Source organism: Zootoca vivipara, chromosome 2 (genome assembly GCF_965207765.1).
Source record: "Zootoca vivipara chromosome 2, rZooViv2.hap1.1, whole genome shotgun sequence".
Lineage (NCBI taxonomy): Eukaryota > Metazoa > Chordata > Lepidosauria > Squamata > Lacertidae > Zootoca > Zootoca vivipara.
In genome coordinates, this window is record NC_142584.1 from 98,596,430 (window position 1) to 98,612,258 (window position 15,829).

The 15,829-nt window shown below is 43.6% G+C and overlaps 1 protein-coding gene across 7 annotated transcripts in view; it reads left to right on the top strand.

Annotated features, from left to right (window-relative positions):
- LOC118080061 (cadherin-related family member 3-like) overlaps positions 1-15,829 on the top strand; it is a 44,124-nt gene that overhangs the window by 21,536 nt on the left and 6,759 nt on the right. For 6 of the 7 annotated variants that reach the window (XR_015948289.1, XM_088662451.1, XM_088662446.1 and 3 more), the window contains 8 exons: positions 1,206-1,402; positions 2,492-2,669; positions 4,204-4,366; positions 6,045-6,147; positions 7,271-7,369; positions 11,981-12,216; positions 12,509-12,680; positions 13,974-14,218. Coding sequence is in view for 6 of the 7 variants with exons in the window: in XM_088662451.1 (XP_088518577.1) it covers positions 1,206-1,402; positions 2,492-2,669; positions 4,204-4,366; positions 6,045-6,147; positions 7,271-7,369; positions 11,981-12,216; positions 12,509-12,680; positions 13,974-14,218 (1,393 nt within the window). In the remaining variant the exon portion in view is untranslated. The remainder of the gene's footprint in view (positions 1-1,205; positions 1,403-2,491; positions 2,670-4,203; positions 4,367-6,044; positions 6,148-7,270; positions 7,370-11,980; positions 12,217-12,508; positions 12,681-13,973; positions 14,219-15,829) is intronic. The other variant, XM_088662449.1, reaches the window with a different exon arrangement.

The window sequence follows — 15,829 nt, forward strand, 5'->3', positions numbered from 1 at the left end:
CCCAGTATGGTCTCTGCTAGTCCAAAGGTTTTTGCAGATTTCTGAAACATTACTAAAACGTCCATAACCAGACTAGGGATAATAGTGGGGCAGATTATTTAAAAAGGAAAATGCACACATGCACACATAGCTATCTTCCCTTCACAGCCATGGAAATATAAGTACCTTATTGTCATGTGTGGAAAACCATACCACCTTTCTGCTTGGGAGCAGACAGTGTCTGAAACTCTGAAATAATAATAATTATTTTTTGTACCGCACCCATCTCTCTCTCTCATCCACCCACCGAAGTGTGCATGCACACGAAAGCTCATACCAAAATAAAAACTTAGTTGGTCTTTAAGGTGCTACTGAAGGAATTTTTTTAAATTTTGCTTTGACTCAGACCAACACGGCTACCTACCTGTAACCAGATCCTTCAGTTATTGATCTGTCCCCAGCTAAGCTCCTTAACTAAGTGAAGTGGTACCTGAGAATAGGAACTATAGACCTGAAAGCCCCCAGTTCAAAACTTCCTCTGCCCAGTGCATAACTATTTCATCCCCATCTTCCCACTATCAATATGGGAATTATAAAGCTGCCATATCTTGGATAATTACTGTCATATCCACACTTGCTAAAGTGAAGACTGAGACTGCGCTGGCTCAGTGAAAAAGATATGATCCGCTGCTGAGCTGCACATTGTAACTACTGTTTATAGGTAAAAAGGTAAAGGTAAAGAACCCCTGGATGGTAAAGTCTAGTGAAAGGCAACTACGGGGTTGCGGCGCTCATTGCGCTTTCAGGCTGAGGGAGCTGGTGTTTGTCCACAGTTTTCCAAGTCATGTGGCCAGCATGACTAAACTGCTAATGGGCTAATGGTGCACTGCTAAAGTGCACGGAAACACCGTTTACCTTCCTGCCGCGGTGGTACCTATTTATCTACTGGCACTAGTGTGCTTTCAAACTGCTGGGTTGGCAGGAACTACAGTGGAACCTCTACTCATTCCGGAGGCCCGTCCTTATGGCGTAATGGGTTGCTGGTAGAAGCGCCATCACACACAGGTGCATTCGGCGGTGGCCGCTTCTGCGCATTCACGAATCGCGGCAAACTCGGTGTTTACTTCCGGGTTTGCCGCGGTTGCAACTTGGAACCGGCCAAAGTAGAGGGGGATGTAAGTAGAGGTTCTACTGCACTGTTTATAAGCTGTGAATTGCCTTTCTAGTTTTTTCAGTATTGGGAAAGGCAGATTGACTCCTAGGACAGGAGACTCGGTTTCAATGGCTCTGGTGAACATCACTTTGGATGAAGAGATTCCCATTGGGAAGACTGTTGGCAAGTGCCATGCTGCAGGAGAAGATCCAATGGATCCTATCGCCTTCGTTCTTGATCCAAGTAATCCTTACTTCATGATTGACAAAGGTAAGCCATGACAGATGTGAATCCTGGCAAAACCCCACCCCTCCTCTAAATCCTTTGTTTTTGATTACAACCACAGGAGAAGAGGATAGCTCACTGTCAGTTTATAGAATTCTCCTGGAACAGATGTTTTGGACTACAGTTCCCATCAGCCCGAGCAGACTGTGCTGGCTAAGACTGATGGGAATTGTAGTCTAAAATATCTGGAGGGCATGAGGCTGGCAAAAGCTTGCTTATGTGAAAAACAAAGGTAGCCAAGGTGTGTGGTGCATAAGGGGGAGGGGGATACCATTATTTCAGTGGGCGCTGGGTTTAAGAGGACCAACCAAAATGTTGCAAAATAATGGCAAGTTTATATGAAGTTTGAATCTTCTACAAGGGGCAACATATCCCATGGAATATGCAAAGAGCTGCTTGGGAAGTCACAGGGCAGGCACCAGGCATCAACATCGTAACTTAGGCAGCTGCTGATTCCCCAGTTGGAGGCCCGCTGCCTATCCCTGGAGCCTCCTAGTCCTGTTTCTGCTCTACTTCCTCTAATACCAAGTTAGACCATCATTCTACTGTAGCTAAATTTTGTCAACACTGAACGGCAGCTGCATTACAGGGCTTTAGGTAGGACGTTTTTCGAGCCTTAACCTGAGGCCTTCTGGATGCCAAGGATGTGTTGTATCATTGCTGGTGCCCGTTTGCTTTCAGGCTTCCCTAGACATCTGGTTGGCCACGTTAAGAACAGGATGCTGGATTAGGTGGGCTTTGGGCTTGGCGCAGCAGGGCTCCCCTAATGTGCTTATAAGTTAAAACAGGAGTTTCTGAAAACTTAATGAGTGCCAGAATAGAATACACCAAGGAAATGTTAACTGGAGGAGAATTCTGCAACTGTGGAGTTAAACTGTGGAGCCACCACTAAGAAGGCCCCGCTCATGTGTTCACTAACGTAACCAATTTCAGTGGTGGGCACACACGCAGAACATCAGGCGGAGGTCTTAGATTATGGGCAGGTTCATAGTTTAGTAAGCATTACTAAATGTTCCAGGCAGGGCACAGATCATCATCATCATCATCATCATCATTCTAACAACTATTTTGCAGCTCGTGGTACTCTACTAATTGCATCTAGACTGGACGTGGAAGAGGATGGATTTATCAGTGCTCAGTCATTCACTGTTGTGGCTTGCAGCAGTACCCGGAGGTGTGCAGGCATTCCTGTGATTGTGAATGTACATGGAATCAACGACAACATGCCATTCTGTCATCAGTATGTATACAGGTGAGCTAGTGAGTCAAGAAGCGGCAGCAAATTGTTAGCTATGTTTTTCTCATAATAGCTTTTCCTTCACATAGATATTCAAAAATTATAAAGAAGCTCATGGACAACAATCGAACAAATGGGCCAAATAAATATCCCATGCCATTGGAGCAAATGGAGCCCTGACCCATCGTATTCAGTCTGCCTCCAGGCAGCCCCCACCTGCCTGCCTTCTTTCTGACAAGCACATAGCTGTCAAGTTTTCCCTTTTCTCATGAGGAAGCCTATTCAGCATAAGGGAATTTCCCTTTAAAAAAAGGGAGACATTGACAGCTATGCAAGCAGTCCAGTTGGTGGCACTGCCTGGCAGGTTCCATTTCCTTAGTCTCAGGCTGCAAATGCACATTTTTCTTCTAGAACCAGTGGGTTCTTCTAGAACCAGTCTAGACCAGGCATAGGCAAACTCCAGCCCTCCAGATGTTTGGGACTACAGTTTGCATCATCCCTAGCTAACAGGACCAGTGGTCTAGACTGATTGTGTGTGTGTGTGTGTGCGCGCGCGCGCACGCACACACACACACACCCTCTGAAAAGCACTTGTCAAGCTAATTCTGAAAATAAAAGCTCATTGCAGATTGATACTGTATTACCCCACAGTGAGTCTCTTTGAAAACAGATGCATGCTGTCTCAACAATGTGTGTGTGTGTGTGTGTGTGTGTGTGTGTGTGTGTGTGTGTGTGTGTCTATACCTGACCAATGACGTTGTGGGTGGGCATATATCACGATAGCAAGGACAAGGTTTTAAAATGCATAATCTAATCAAGGGGAGGGTTTACAAGTAAGTATCAAGTGACCGCACCCACCTGTCTCGACCGCAGGATCTGCAATCTTGTTGAGGATGTGTGTTGAGAGAAACTGATTTTTCGCTCTGCAAAATGGGAAGTGTGTACATCAGTGTTGCCCTTGTAGAACTCAGCAGGCAGGAGGATAGGGACAAAACTAGAATTACTCACCTCTCTCTGTCTCCACCTACTGTTGGTCTTCCTACCCACCCTACAAGGCTCAATAAGCACCAGCCACAACTGGCCAGCACATATTGTTTTAAGGAGACTTCAACCCACTTCCCTTTATCCTGAAAATTTGTGAGTAGCACTGTAGCACTAAAGAGAGAGGGAAATCTTGTTGGAATCCCCCTAAAAATGTGAGGGGAAAGTAGTCAAGTATTTTCTTTCTATTGAATTGACTCTTACAAGTATGTTTAAAAGAAGCATTCATGACAGTGCAGTTATAGGACTATAAAATAGGGTTCCATTATACTCCTGCCATGGTCGCACTTGAACTCCTGGGTATAAAAAATTTCAGATGGATTACAGTCAGTATAAATCACAGTGTGCCTTGTGAAGTTATACATCCAGATTCTCCCAGTCTGAGCACCTTGTGGAACGTTATCTTAAAATCATCATTAACGGCTTCTGATTTGATGGACATTTAGAGAAGAAAACTGAGGTCGCTGATACAAGTGTTGTCACATATTGATGACTTCCTTTTAATCAGATACACCAGCAGAGAAGTTATTGCAATTAATACAGTGGTTGCTAATGTCAGATGTCATGATTCGGACAATCCCCCTGATGAACTCCATTATGAACCCAGCAGTGGCCCGGTTGGTGCTGGAAAGCTGTTTGAACAGGTTCCAGGTGCTAAAAATGCCATTCGGGTGAGTAAATGAAGATGTGGGAGAAGACAAGTCAAGGGCACAGGAGCTGAACAAGGGAGGATGCATCATAGCTCAGTGGCAGATTACCTGCTTCGCATGCAGAACATCACAGGTTCAATCCCTGGCATGTCCAGTTGAAAGAACCCCATGGCAGGTCTGAAATGCTAGTCAGCCAGTCAGAACAGAATAAACCATATTGGGCTAGAGCAGTGTTTCCCAACCTTGTGCCTCCAGATGTTTTGGGACTACAACTCCCATCATCCCTAGCTAGCAAGACCAGTGGTCAGGAATGATGGGAATTGTAGTCCGAAAACAGCTGGAGGCACAAGGTTGGGAAACACTGGGCTAGAGGGACAATTAGTTTGACCTGTTCTAAGGGAGCTGATGTATGCTCCTAGGATAGCTGGGGTAAAGATTCCTTTAGTAAAATGCACAAACTTTAGTCTGGCAATGGTGGGGTCCCCCCCTTTTGCAGCAGAATCAAGCCAATTTCTGGTCTTAGCTTACTATTTTTGAATATTTTGTTTTTAACAGTTTTTATTGATAATCTTATTCTTTTTGTAAACCAGTTTGAGGTTTTATTACAATTAACCATTATATAAATGTGATATTGTAATAATATAAGTATATTATATAAATATAATATATTATATATTATATAAATATATATAAGTATATTATATAAATATAATATAAATATATTTTATCAATATAATATATAATTTTTTAAGAAGACATCTGAAGGCAGACCAGTATTGGAAAGTTTTTAACGTTTAATGTTTTATTATGTTTTTATATTCTGCTGGAAGCCACCCACAGTGGCTGGGGAAACCAAATGGGCAGGGTATAAATAATAAAATTATTATTATTTATTATGCAGCAACAAGCCTGGGTTTTCCACCGAGTGGCAAGTGGGAGCTAACACCATTCCTGGCTGTCCATCACTGTCTGATAATATGCATAGTTTAAGCTACTCTGGCCTCCTTTTGGAGAAAGGGTGTTGTGTAAGAATAAGTTGGTGGTGGTGGTGATATTTGCATTCACCTTTTTATTTTTAAGCAAACTGGCCTGCAATTTCCAAGATCCCCCATGTTCCCATCACCACCACCACCACACCTTTTAAATAGCTTTCCATTGCCATTTTCTAGTTGTCAGGTATGGAAGCTGATCTTAGGGACAAGTACATACTTTTGTAAGTGGATCAGCAATTTCACCTGAGTTCTCTGGGAACTCTCAGGTGGATGCTATCATGCCATCTGGACCTGGTGGTTTATACCCTGCATTCCAATCAAATGATTCTCAAGGCAGTTTACAAGTAACAGCTTGTAATAATAACACAAACTCCGTTCCGCATTCAAGCTCCCAAGATTCATCCACGCACACACAGACAACCCAGCAGCCTTTCATCCTCCAGGTGATGGGTAGGACCAGCACATACTTCCTTTCAGTTCTGCATTCCTACAGAAACTGGAGCCAAGTGTTCTTTCTAGCAGGGTGCACCAAATCACAATGCTCCAAGCGTGAAATTACCCCTGGTTGAGTCTTATCCATAGTTGCATCTGCATTTCTAAAAGGTAAATTGAGATACATTTAACTGTTAATTTGAAATATTCACGAGCTTCAATCTGCCTTTGATATTATGCTGCATGATTTAATTGCTCACTTGCTGTGTTGGAAGATAACACAATATTTGGACTACGAAGACCCACGGAATCTTGCAGTTGGCAGCACCCATGAAATGACTCTCTCTGTTTTCGATGATGCAAATCCGTCACACACAGGTGAGAATTTTAATAAGAATCCAAGTGTTTCTTAGCATGCCATGCCTTATGGTCTTCTGACCATGTCATCCTTTGAGATTCTTGTGTGGGGAATCCATCTTTTCTCTTTATCTTCTTAGGGTCCCCCCACCTTGCCCCAGCTTTAGGTTTGGAACCTTTGTTGTTGTTGTTGTTGTTTATTCATTTAGTTGTGTGACCCCATGGACCAGAGCACGCCAGGCACTCCTGTCTTCCACTGCCTCCCGCAGTTTGGTCAAACTCATGTTGGTGGCTTTGAGAACACTGTCCAGCCATCTCGTCCTCTTCTCCTTGTTCCCTCAATCTTTCCCAACATCAGGGTCTTTTCCAGGGAGTCTTCTCTTCTCATGAGGTGGCCAAAGTATTGGAGCCTCAGCTTCAGGATCTGTCCTTCCAGTGAGCACTCAGGGCTGATTTCCTTCAGAATGGATAGGTTTGATTTTCTAGCAGTCCATGGGACTCTCAAGAGTCTCCTCCAGCACCATAATTCAAAAGCATCAATGCTTCGGCGATCAGTCTTCTTTATGGTCCAGCTCTCACTTCCATACATCACTGCTGGGAAGGTGATGTCTCTGCTTTTTAAGATGCTGTCTTTAAGATGCTTGTTGGCAAGGTGATGTCTCTGCTTTTAAAGATGCTATCTAGGTTTGTCATTGCTTTTCTCCCAAGAAGCAGGCGTCTTTTAATTTCGTGATTGCTGTCACCATCTGCAGTGATCATGGAGCCCAATAAAGTAAAATCTCTCACTAGGACCATGAAATAGTAAGTGGCACATTTGAGGATCACTCTGCCTTGATTCTGGGGATGAAATACTGGCCACAGCTTAGTATTTATTTATCATTACACCTGGATCCCATATTTAGTCCAAGGAGCTCAAAGTGGTATACCTGGTTCTCCTTTCTCCATGTTATTCTCGCAACAACCCTTGCAACAAGAAGTCCTAGTCCAGCACTCTAACCAACATACTGGCTCCCTCTGACACAATGAAGACTTAAGCCTCTTGTTTCAATTTACTCTCCTGTTGGTTATTTTCCTATTTGCTGTCAGCTGGGTGAATTCTCAGGTTAATACTTGGAAAATGCTGGTCTGCTTGTTCTTTTATTAGTAACTGCTACGATAATTGTGGAAGTCCTACCTGTCAATGAATTTGGGCCGGCATTTAGTAAAGCAGACTATGCGTTTGTTGTTCCTGAAACGGCTGGAGGTACGTCACAATATTTGACTGTTCCTTTTTAAAATAAAGTAAAATATATTAACCGCTTTGCCTTATGAATAAGCTCAGAGAAGCACAGAATGATAGTCTGCTTTTTAAAAAATAAAATAAAATTCAAAGACACAACAAATAAAGCGAAACTTGAGCATAGCGCGAGAGCTGCTGTACTAAACTTGAACCAGAAGCTCAAAATTAAGAGAAATTAAGTCATAACATGGCAAGGATCATAATACTGTGATAATTGTAACACTGTAATTATAAAAAAATTGCAGTTCTTTGTGTTAGCGTGTATGGTTTATTTTATTATTTTCTATTTCTTAAAAATTATACTCTTATAGTTTCTTGCTTATTATTAGTCGCCTTTGGAACACAAAATTACATTGAAGGCATGGAATAGAAATTATTGGAAGGAAGGAAGGAAGGAAGGAAGGAAGGAAGGAAGGAAGGAAGGAAGGAAGGAAGGAAGGTTGTCACCTGCTCCTAATTATCCATAATTATTCACACTTTTACTAATTGACATTAGTCATAAGAAGGCATCATATTTCTCCACCTAGGCCACCAATATTATCAACTTTGACCGGCAGCAGCTCTCCAAGGTCTCAGGCAAAGGTCTTTTCTGTCACCAGCTACTAAATTCTTGCTAGCTGGGGATGTGGGGGATCAAACTTAGAGCCTTCTGCCTGCAGAGTTTGTGACCTGTGTATCACTGAGCTATAGCAATGGGCATTGACTTGAATCAGTTGAGGGAGGGTGGAAAGCAGGTAAGTGGAAAATTAAAAACAAACAAACCCAGAAGCATCACGATGCTATAACTTCCTTTATACCAGTGCCCATAAGAAGGCCAAAAGAACGAGCTGCATTTATTTATTTATTTGCATTAGTACAAGATTGCCTTGTATGGGGGTCTTGGTAACTATATAATTTGAACACAATACACCAATTTGAAATATTTAAAGTAATTTTCTCTGATGAAGTTTGACATATAGACGGATCCATTGCTGACAGCAAAAGAAAAAGGCACACACACAGAGACATGAAATTAGTTTCCTTTTAACCTGAAAAATGTGTCGTTTCACCACCACCACCTCCCCATCTTGTTTAAAAAGATCATGATAAACGGAAAAGCTCAATCACATTGTGCCGGAAGCCACGAGGGAAATGCAATTCGCTTACAGTAGTTTTTCAAGGAGAAAAGTTGGCAGCCTTTCAGGAGCCTTCATAATGGCTCTATTTTAAACTCGAGCTTGAGAAGTGCTCAGGTTAGCTTCTTATGCTTTATTGAAAGGTTAATTTCATACTCACGGGAAAGTATCGGTTTTCTATTATGTTTAACAGAGTTACAATGTGGAAATGAAAGAAACTCTTAGTATGTACTTGTGGAATATAAACTGCATTTTTAACCCGCTGATGTTTTTTTAGGGGAAGGGCCAGAACTCAGTGGGAGAGCACTTGCTCGGCATGCGGAATAAATAATAATAATAATAATAATAATAATAATAATATATTTGTACCCCGCCCATCCAGCTGGGTTTCCCCAGCCACTCTGGGCGGCTTCCAACAAAGATTAAAATACATTGAAATGTCACACATTCAGAACTTCCCTAAACAGGGCTGCCTTTAGATGTTTTCTAAACGTCAGGTAGTTGTTGTTCTCTTTGACATCTGGAGGGAGGGCGTTCCACAGGGCGGGCGCCACCACCAAGAAGGCCCTCTGCCTGCTTCCCTGTAGCTTTGCTTCTCGCAGCAAGGGAACCACCAGAAGGCCCTCGGCGCTGGATCTCAGTGTCCAGGCCGTGTCGCCATCATCTCCAGGTAGAATGGGAAGAAGCCTCTGACTGAAGCTGTGGACAGCTGCTGATAGTCAGTGTGTATACAGTATTCAATTAGGTAGAATCAGTGGCCTGATTCGGTATAAAGCATTAGCAGAACGAAGGCCCAGTAGTGGACACCTTTTGTCTGACTGCAAAGGTTTCAGCTCAGGCATCATAGACATAAAAGGTAGTGCTCACCCAAACGTTAACTAATATCTCCTGGTTTTGCAATGTGGAAACATTCCCCCCCCTCTTCTCCTTTGCCCACCTGTCACCCTTAAGTCCTGGGTCAGTTTACAATTAAAAGATAACATTATAAGCAGTTTCAAACAACTTACTATTCTAGAAATTAGGTGGGTACTGAGGTGTACCTCTTTGATTTTGACACTTCAGCATTTGCCAAAAGCTATATAATGAAGGTGCCAGATGCATCTCTGTGGGGAATGAGTTCCACAATTTAGGGATTACCACAGAGAATACCCTCTCCCTGAGCTTCTGAGGCTGGTGGGACAACCAAAATGGCCACCTTAGAGAAGGCATAGGCAAACTCGGCCCTCCAGATGTTTTGGTACTACAACTCCCATCATCCCTAGCTAAGAGGACCAGTGGTCACAAAACATCTGGAGGGCCAAGTTTGCCTATGCCTGCCTTAGAGTGAGGGAGGCAATCTTTCAGGTGTTGGGGGCCTAAGAAATTTAGGGGTTGGAGCACTAATGTGAACACCTTGAATTGGGCCTGGAAATGAACTGGCAACTTGGGCAGCTGTTTTAAAACAGTTCCCTAATAAACAGAACCACATTAGCTAGTCACTACTTGACATCTGCCTGCTGCATTTACATTAACACCAGGCAGGCTATTTCAGAAATCCCGAATGGATTAAGGCTGGACTCATGTGGGTATCGCCTATGGACCTCAGATTTGAATTGGTCAGCATCTCCTCCTGCTCTTGACCTGGGCTCCTTTCAGCCTTAATATGTTCCATTACTCTCTGAACATTTAAAGTGATACTGTGCGGAAAGGACAACGGTGGCAGCAACTTACTGAGATATGATACAGATGCTGCAAAGAGACAGAGACCTATGGATGGGAGGTAGGATAGAAACCAGGGGCATGAGCAGAGCTGATACAAAACATTTTGCAGCTTGAAAGACAAGCTGGTCTCCCTCCCCATTCCATGTATGAAAGCTGTTTGGGCTGACAACTGAATCTTACTTCAGCACTGCAAATGGGATAGCCTAGGACCCTCATACTTACAGGACCGCCTCTCCTGATACGGTATGTCCCGCAGAGGACCCTAAGGTCCGCGAATAATAACAGCCTAAGGGTCCCAGGCCCCATAGAAGCCAGATTATCCTCCACCAGGGCCAGGGCCTTTTCAGTAATGGCACCGACCTGGTGGAATGCTCTGTCCCATGAGACTAGGGCCCTGCAGGACTTGATCTCCTTCTGCAAGGCCTGTAAGACAGAGTTATTCTGCCTGGCCTTCAACTTAGCCTGATCCTCCATTCCTTTTTCCCTCCCCTTTTTCTATGAAGAAACCTTTCTGGGTCTCCACATGTACAGTGGTACCTCGACATACGAATGCCTCGACTTCCAAAGGTTTCGACTTACGAAGTCGGCAAACCCGGAAGTATTTTCACCACGCGCGCGTTCTGCACCTGTGCAGAAGCGGTGTGTGCGCAAAGCGTAAAATTGTGCTTCGCGCATGCACAAAACGGACGCTTTGACTTCCGAAGGTTCGTAAGTCAAGGTATCACTGTAAATATTTCCCTGGTCTCCTTGCTGGCCTTAGCAGAACTAACATGCTAGTTAGCCCTGGCGATGTTGCATTTATGTTGTATTTTATGTTCTTTTAAAGCTGTTTTTAAGTTGTATTTAATCAATGTTTTATATTTGTTGTTAGCTGCCCTGAGCCTGGTTTCTGGACCTGGAAGGGCGGGGTATAAATAAAATAATAGTAATAATAATAATAATAATAATAATCCTCCATGGCACCTGAGGAAGCAGAGCAGTTTAGGGAGGCCAGGACAGGCGACAAAGCATACACAAATGTGTCCTCCAACAGAAGGTTTAGGAGGAAGAGCCAGAGAGCTACTGGTCTGATGGTATGGCCAGAGCCAAATGCAGCAACCAAGGGCGGGGGGACAACTTAAATCCATCTTTTACCCAAGCCGTTGAATCTGAACCCACAGTTGCTTAATCTGACCTCAATTCCTGTTAGGGAATACAAATATTATCCCGGAAGTCCTCATGTTGTGACATTATAGGGCTATTTATTAAGCAGTATACTATATAAATTTATCACACTGGTGTGCGCAAGAGACACAGCTGATCTCCATATTTAGCGACACGTGGATCTTTCCTCTCCCCCCACCACTCACCTTTGAGTTCACTCCTTTGTCTGTAAAGAAAACGCCACACAACAAGTTTGAGGGAATATGCACCCCTAGAGTCTTTTATAGAGAAAAGAAATCAAATTGGAGAAGAATTTAATGGTCAATTACGCCGCAGTCTCATCCCAACAGCGATAAATGCAGCTTATGCCTTGTACTCATTGTGAGGTAATTAAGGAGCTCCTGTTAGTGTCATTTTTGCCCTGTTATATGGCTAAATAAGAATGGATTGCTAATGAGCCTTACAAAGGCAGCACAGTAATAGGCTCATTTTCTGAGTGCTCGGCTTTCACTATTGAAAAAGGAGAGGCTCTACTTAGTCACTACTACATTCATTCCAGGTAAATGAAACCGAGTCTTGAAATTAGCATTTGTAAAACACTGCTGTCTATTTACAGCTCACCATAAAGTTGGACAAGTAACTGCCACAGATGAAGACTACCCATCAAACTGTGTGACCTATAGAATAGGCCATGGAGGCATGTTTTACCCCGTTGAGATATTCTGGTTGGATCCAGTGTCAGGAGTGATAGAACTGATGACAGAACCAGACTACGAATCTGTCCAGCAGTACAAACTGAACATTGAAGCTGTTGACTGTGATCTGTTTCATCCCAGAACTGCTAGTACTCTAGTAAGTCTGAGTTAACCGGTTTTCTTATGGGCATTATCCAACCAGTTCTTTTAACTTTCCTTTCTATAGTAGCTGAATTATGGGCAATCGGTCCACTAGAATGGGAAAATCAAAGGCAGGCGGGTGTCACGCAATCAGTGTTATTTCATAGGGAACCAATGTAAAGAAACAGTCTTTCTTCCAGGGCGTTAGATCCTGTCAGCAACAGTGGCTGAGTCATCTCCCTTCAGCACTCTTCTGTGGGCCCCCTTTATCTATGATCCTCTTGATTTGTTGTTGTTTCTTTTAACAGGTGACAATAGATATCAGAGAAGAGAATGATGAAGCTCCGCTATGCACACCCCTTACCTATAGAGCAACAGTGCTTGACAGTACCTCCCCAGGAACAAATATAAACAGCTTTCGGCTTACCTGCCACGATAGAGACTCTGCTGATACTTCAATGCGGTTTGAGATTGTTTCCGGTAAAAGTTCTCCCATCATGAAATGTCTCCTTACGGTTTTTGATGTGGAACAACACTTTCCAAACCTCGTTGGGCTTACCTACATAGGGTTGCCATCTCCACCCTAACCACCAAACGGAGAGGCTCTGTGCTTTGAAGAGCTGTGCGAGAGTCACACAGGAATGCAATAAGTGGAACCTTTTCTGGCATGGATATGTGGTGGTGTGGGAGAAGAAACATCATTTGTTGGTGTAATGGTGTTGTTGCGGCTACTCTCAAGTAAAGACGCCCAAGTCTTTATTGTGCATAATATTTACAGTGCAGAGATAGCAGAAAACATGACCTCCTAGTCAGTCGCAGAATCCGGGAGTGGACGTTTCCTGTTGCGTGACCAGCATAAGAGCTTGGGCACCTCGAAACGCCTCCTCCCGACCTTACGTTTAATGGCACGCCTCAATTCGGGCGCCGAAAGGGGCTGCCTGTTCCCCTCCACCTCTTGGTCAAGGCTCTCCAACATCACTGAGCCTTGCCTCCTCCATCCCGCTAACTTCCTCATTCCCCCCACCTGACCCACTGCTGCTGCTCTCACTGGGCCAAGTGCTGGTCAGCAGGATGGGAGGAGATTCCCTGTAGGAAGGTCCCCTGATTTCTCTGTTATGGATGGTTAAGGGCATAGGTTCTCGGGCTTCATAAACTCATGGCTTTCCTCAAAGAATCCTGGAAACTGTAGTTCAGCCTTCACAGAGCTACAGCTCCCAGCACCATTTAAGAATCTACAGTTCCCAGGATTCGTCCTTGGGGGAGTCATCCTTTAAATGTTTGGTGTTTACACAGGATTAGTTCTATGAAATTGTAGTACACTGTAATGCCTCTCAGGCCACAGTAACCACTGATACTGCAGGCCTAGTTTGTAGCTGCCCAGAGTGGCTGGGGAAATCCAGCCAGATGGGCGGGGTATAAATAATAAATTATTATTATTATTATTATTATTATTATTATTATTATTATTATTACTACCTTTGCTTGACTTCTGCTTTGCAAATGTGCATCTTTGATGAATATTCATTTTAAAAGGAGCCATTATTATCATCATTCTTAAAATGAAGGCTTTACTGAATTTTGCATATTTCAAAAGAGAAAGCACAAATATACAGACAAAAGAAAATAATGAAAAGGTACCATTCTTGTCATTGGTGGTACCATTTAAAAGTGCATTCATTGTAAGCCCTTTTGTATAAAAATACACCCGAGATAAGATAAAATTTAGAGGCATTTAGAGGCATTCTAATCTCTCTCTCTGTTCTTCACACAAAGGAAATGGTGGTAACCATTTTGGTTTTGACCCAATTCGAGGGTCCAGCTCACCGCGACTGATTGTGAAAAGCCCTTTTGACTTTGAAGATAGAATGGACATGCAGACCCAGTATCATCTTGTGGTTCACATTGTAGATGACAACTTGTACAATAACTCTGTTCCCAAAGCTATGACAGGAACAGTTCTGATAGATGTTTCTGTAGTTAGAACCAGGACTCCTCCTCCAACGACGCCATATTTTGATGTAAGTAGTACTTTGGGTTTAGCAAAGACCAATTGAAACAAACAGGTATCCAATGGGGAAAATGCTATACAGGCCTATGGCTGTCTCTTCTTCTTTGGCGATCACTCATAGCCGAGTAAGATTGCCTTCCATAAACACAGTTTTAGCAGTGAGTCCATAAATGACTGTGGAGGCCAGTTCTGGATCCACCTGGGACCCAGGTGGCACTGTGGTTAAACCACTGAGCCTAGGGCTTGCTGATCAGAAGGTCGGCGGTTCGAATCCCTGTGATGGGGTGAGCTCCCGTTGCTTGGTCCCAGCTCCTGCCAACCTAGCAGTTCGAAAGCACGTCAAAATGCAAGTAGATAAATAGGAACCGCTACAGCGGGAAGGTAAACGGCGTTTCCATGTGCTGCTCTGGTTTGCCAGAAGCGGCTTTGTCATGCTGGCCACATGACCTGGAAGCTATACGCTGGCTCCCTCGGCCAGTAATGCGAGATGAGCGCGCAACCCCAGAGTCGGTCACGACTGGACCTAATGGTCAGGGGTCCCTTTACCTTTACCTTTACCATAAGTGACTGTGGAGGCCAGTTCTGGATCCACATATCCTTCCACAGTGGGGAGATAGGTTTCTGGGTGGGGTGTTGATCACTGTGAGGGTTTGCCAAATGTGCCTTCCTCTTAACACATTTCTCCCTTGCGTCCTGAGTTTGAGTGTCTTCAAAGTTCATGACACCTTTGGCAAAGGCTGTTCTCCAATTGGAGCACTCGCAGGCCAGTGTTTATACTACATTTCTTAAAGATTTGCCTTGAGACTGTTTGTAAACCTCTTTTGTTGACTGCCAGCATGATGCTTTTCATTTCTAAGTTTGGAATAGAGTAGTTTGCTTTGGAAGATGATCAGGCATCTGAACAATATGATCAGTCCAACAGACTGTTGGACTGTTGAAGAATTGTTGCTTTGACACTGGTGATCTTTGCTTCTTCCAGTGCACTGGCATTAGTTCACCTGTCTTCCCAAGTGATATGTATTTTTTTTTTTGGAAACACCATTGATGGAATCGTTTGACGAGTTGGAGATGGTGTTTATAAGTGGTCCATGTTTCACATGTATCATCCAACTCAATGGTTTAAGTCAATCACTTCTCCTACCTGGACAGTTATCTTTCCCAAGGGCCAATATTGATGCTGAAAGCCATCATTACCTATGAGTGCAGCTTTCTCCCAATTGAAGTGCAGAGTGTTTGAGGACCGGGACATTTGCAAGGAAACCAAAATGCTTATTTACAAAGCTATTGTACTACCAGCCTGTGGCTGTACGAATACTGTTAGACTACAATTCCCATCATTCCTGACCACTGGCCCTGCTGGCTGGGGCTTATAGGAGCTGTAGTTCAACAACATCTATGGGGTCATAGGTTCCTCATCCTGGGCCTGGGTCTCATTGTTCAGAAGACTGAATTAGTTACTAAAGATGCTATTAACAAACTTCCTTTCCTTGGGGTGGGGTGGGGGCTGCATGGGGGAGTGAAGGGTATGTTTGTTTTAAGGATAACAAGTCAAACTCTTTCTGCTTTTGCCTGTTAAAACAATCCCCGCCTGGGAAGTGCAGGTGTTGGGCACAACTCAAAT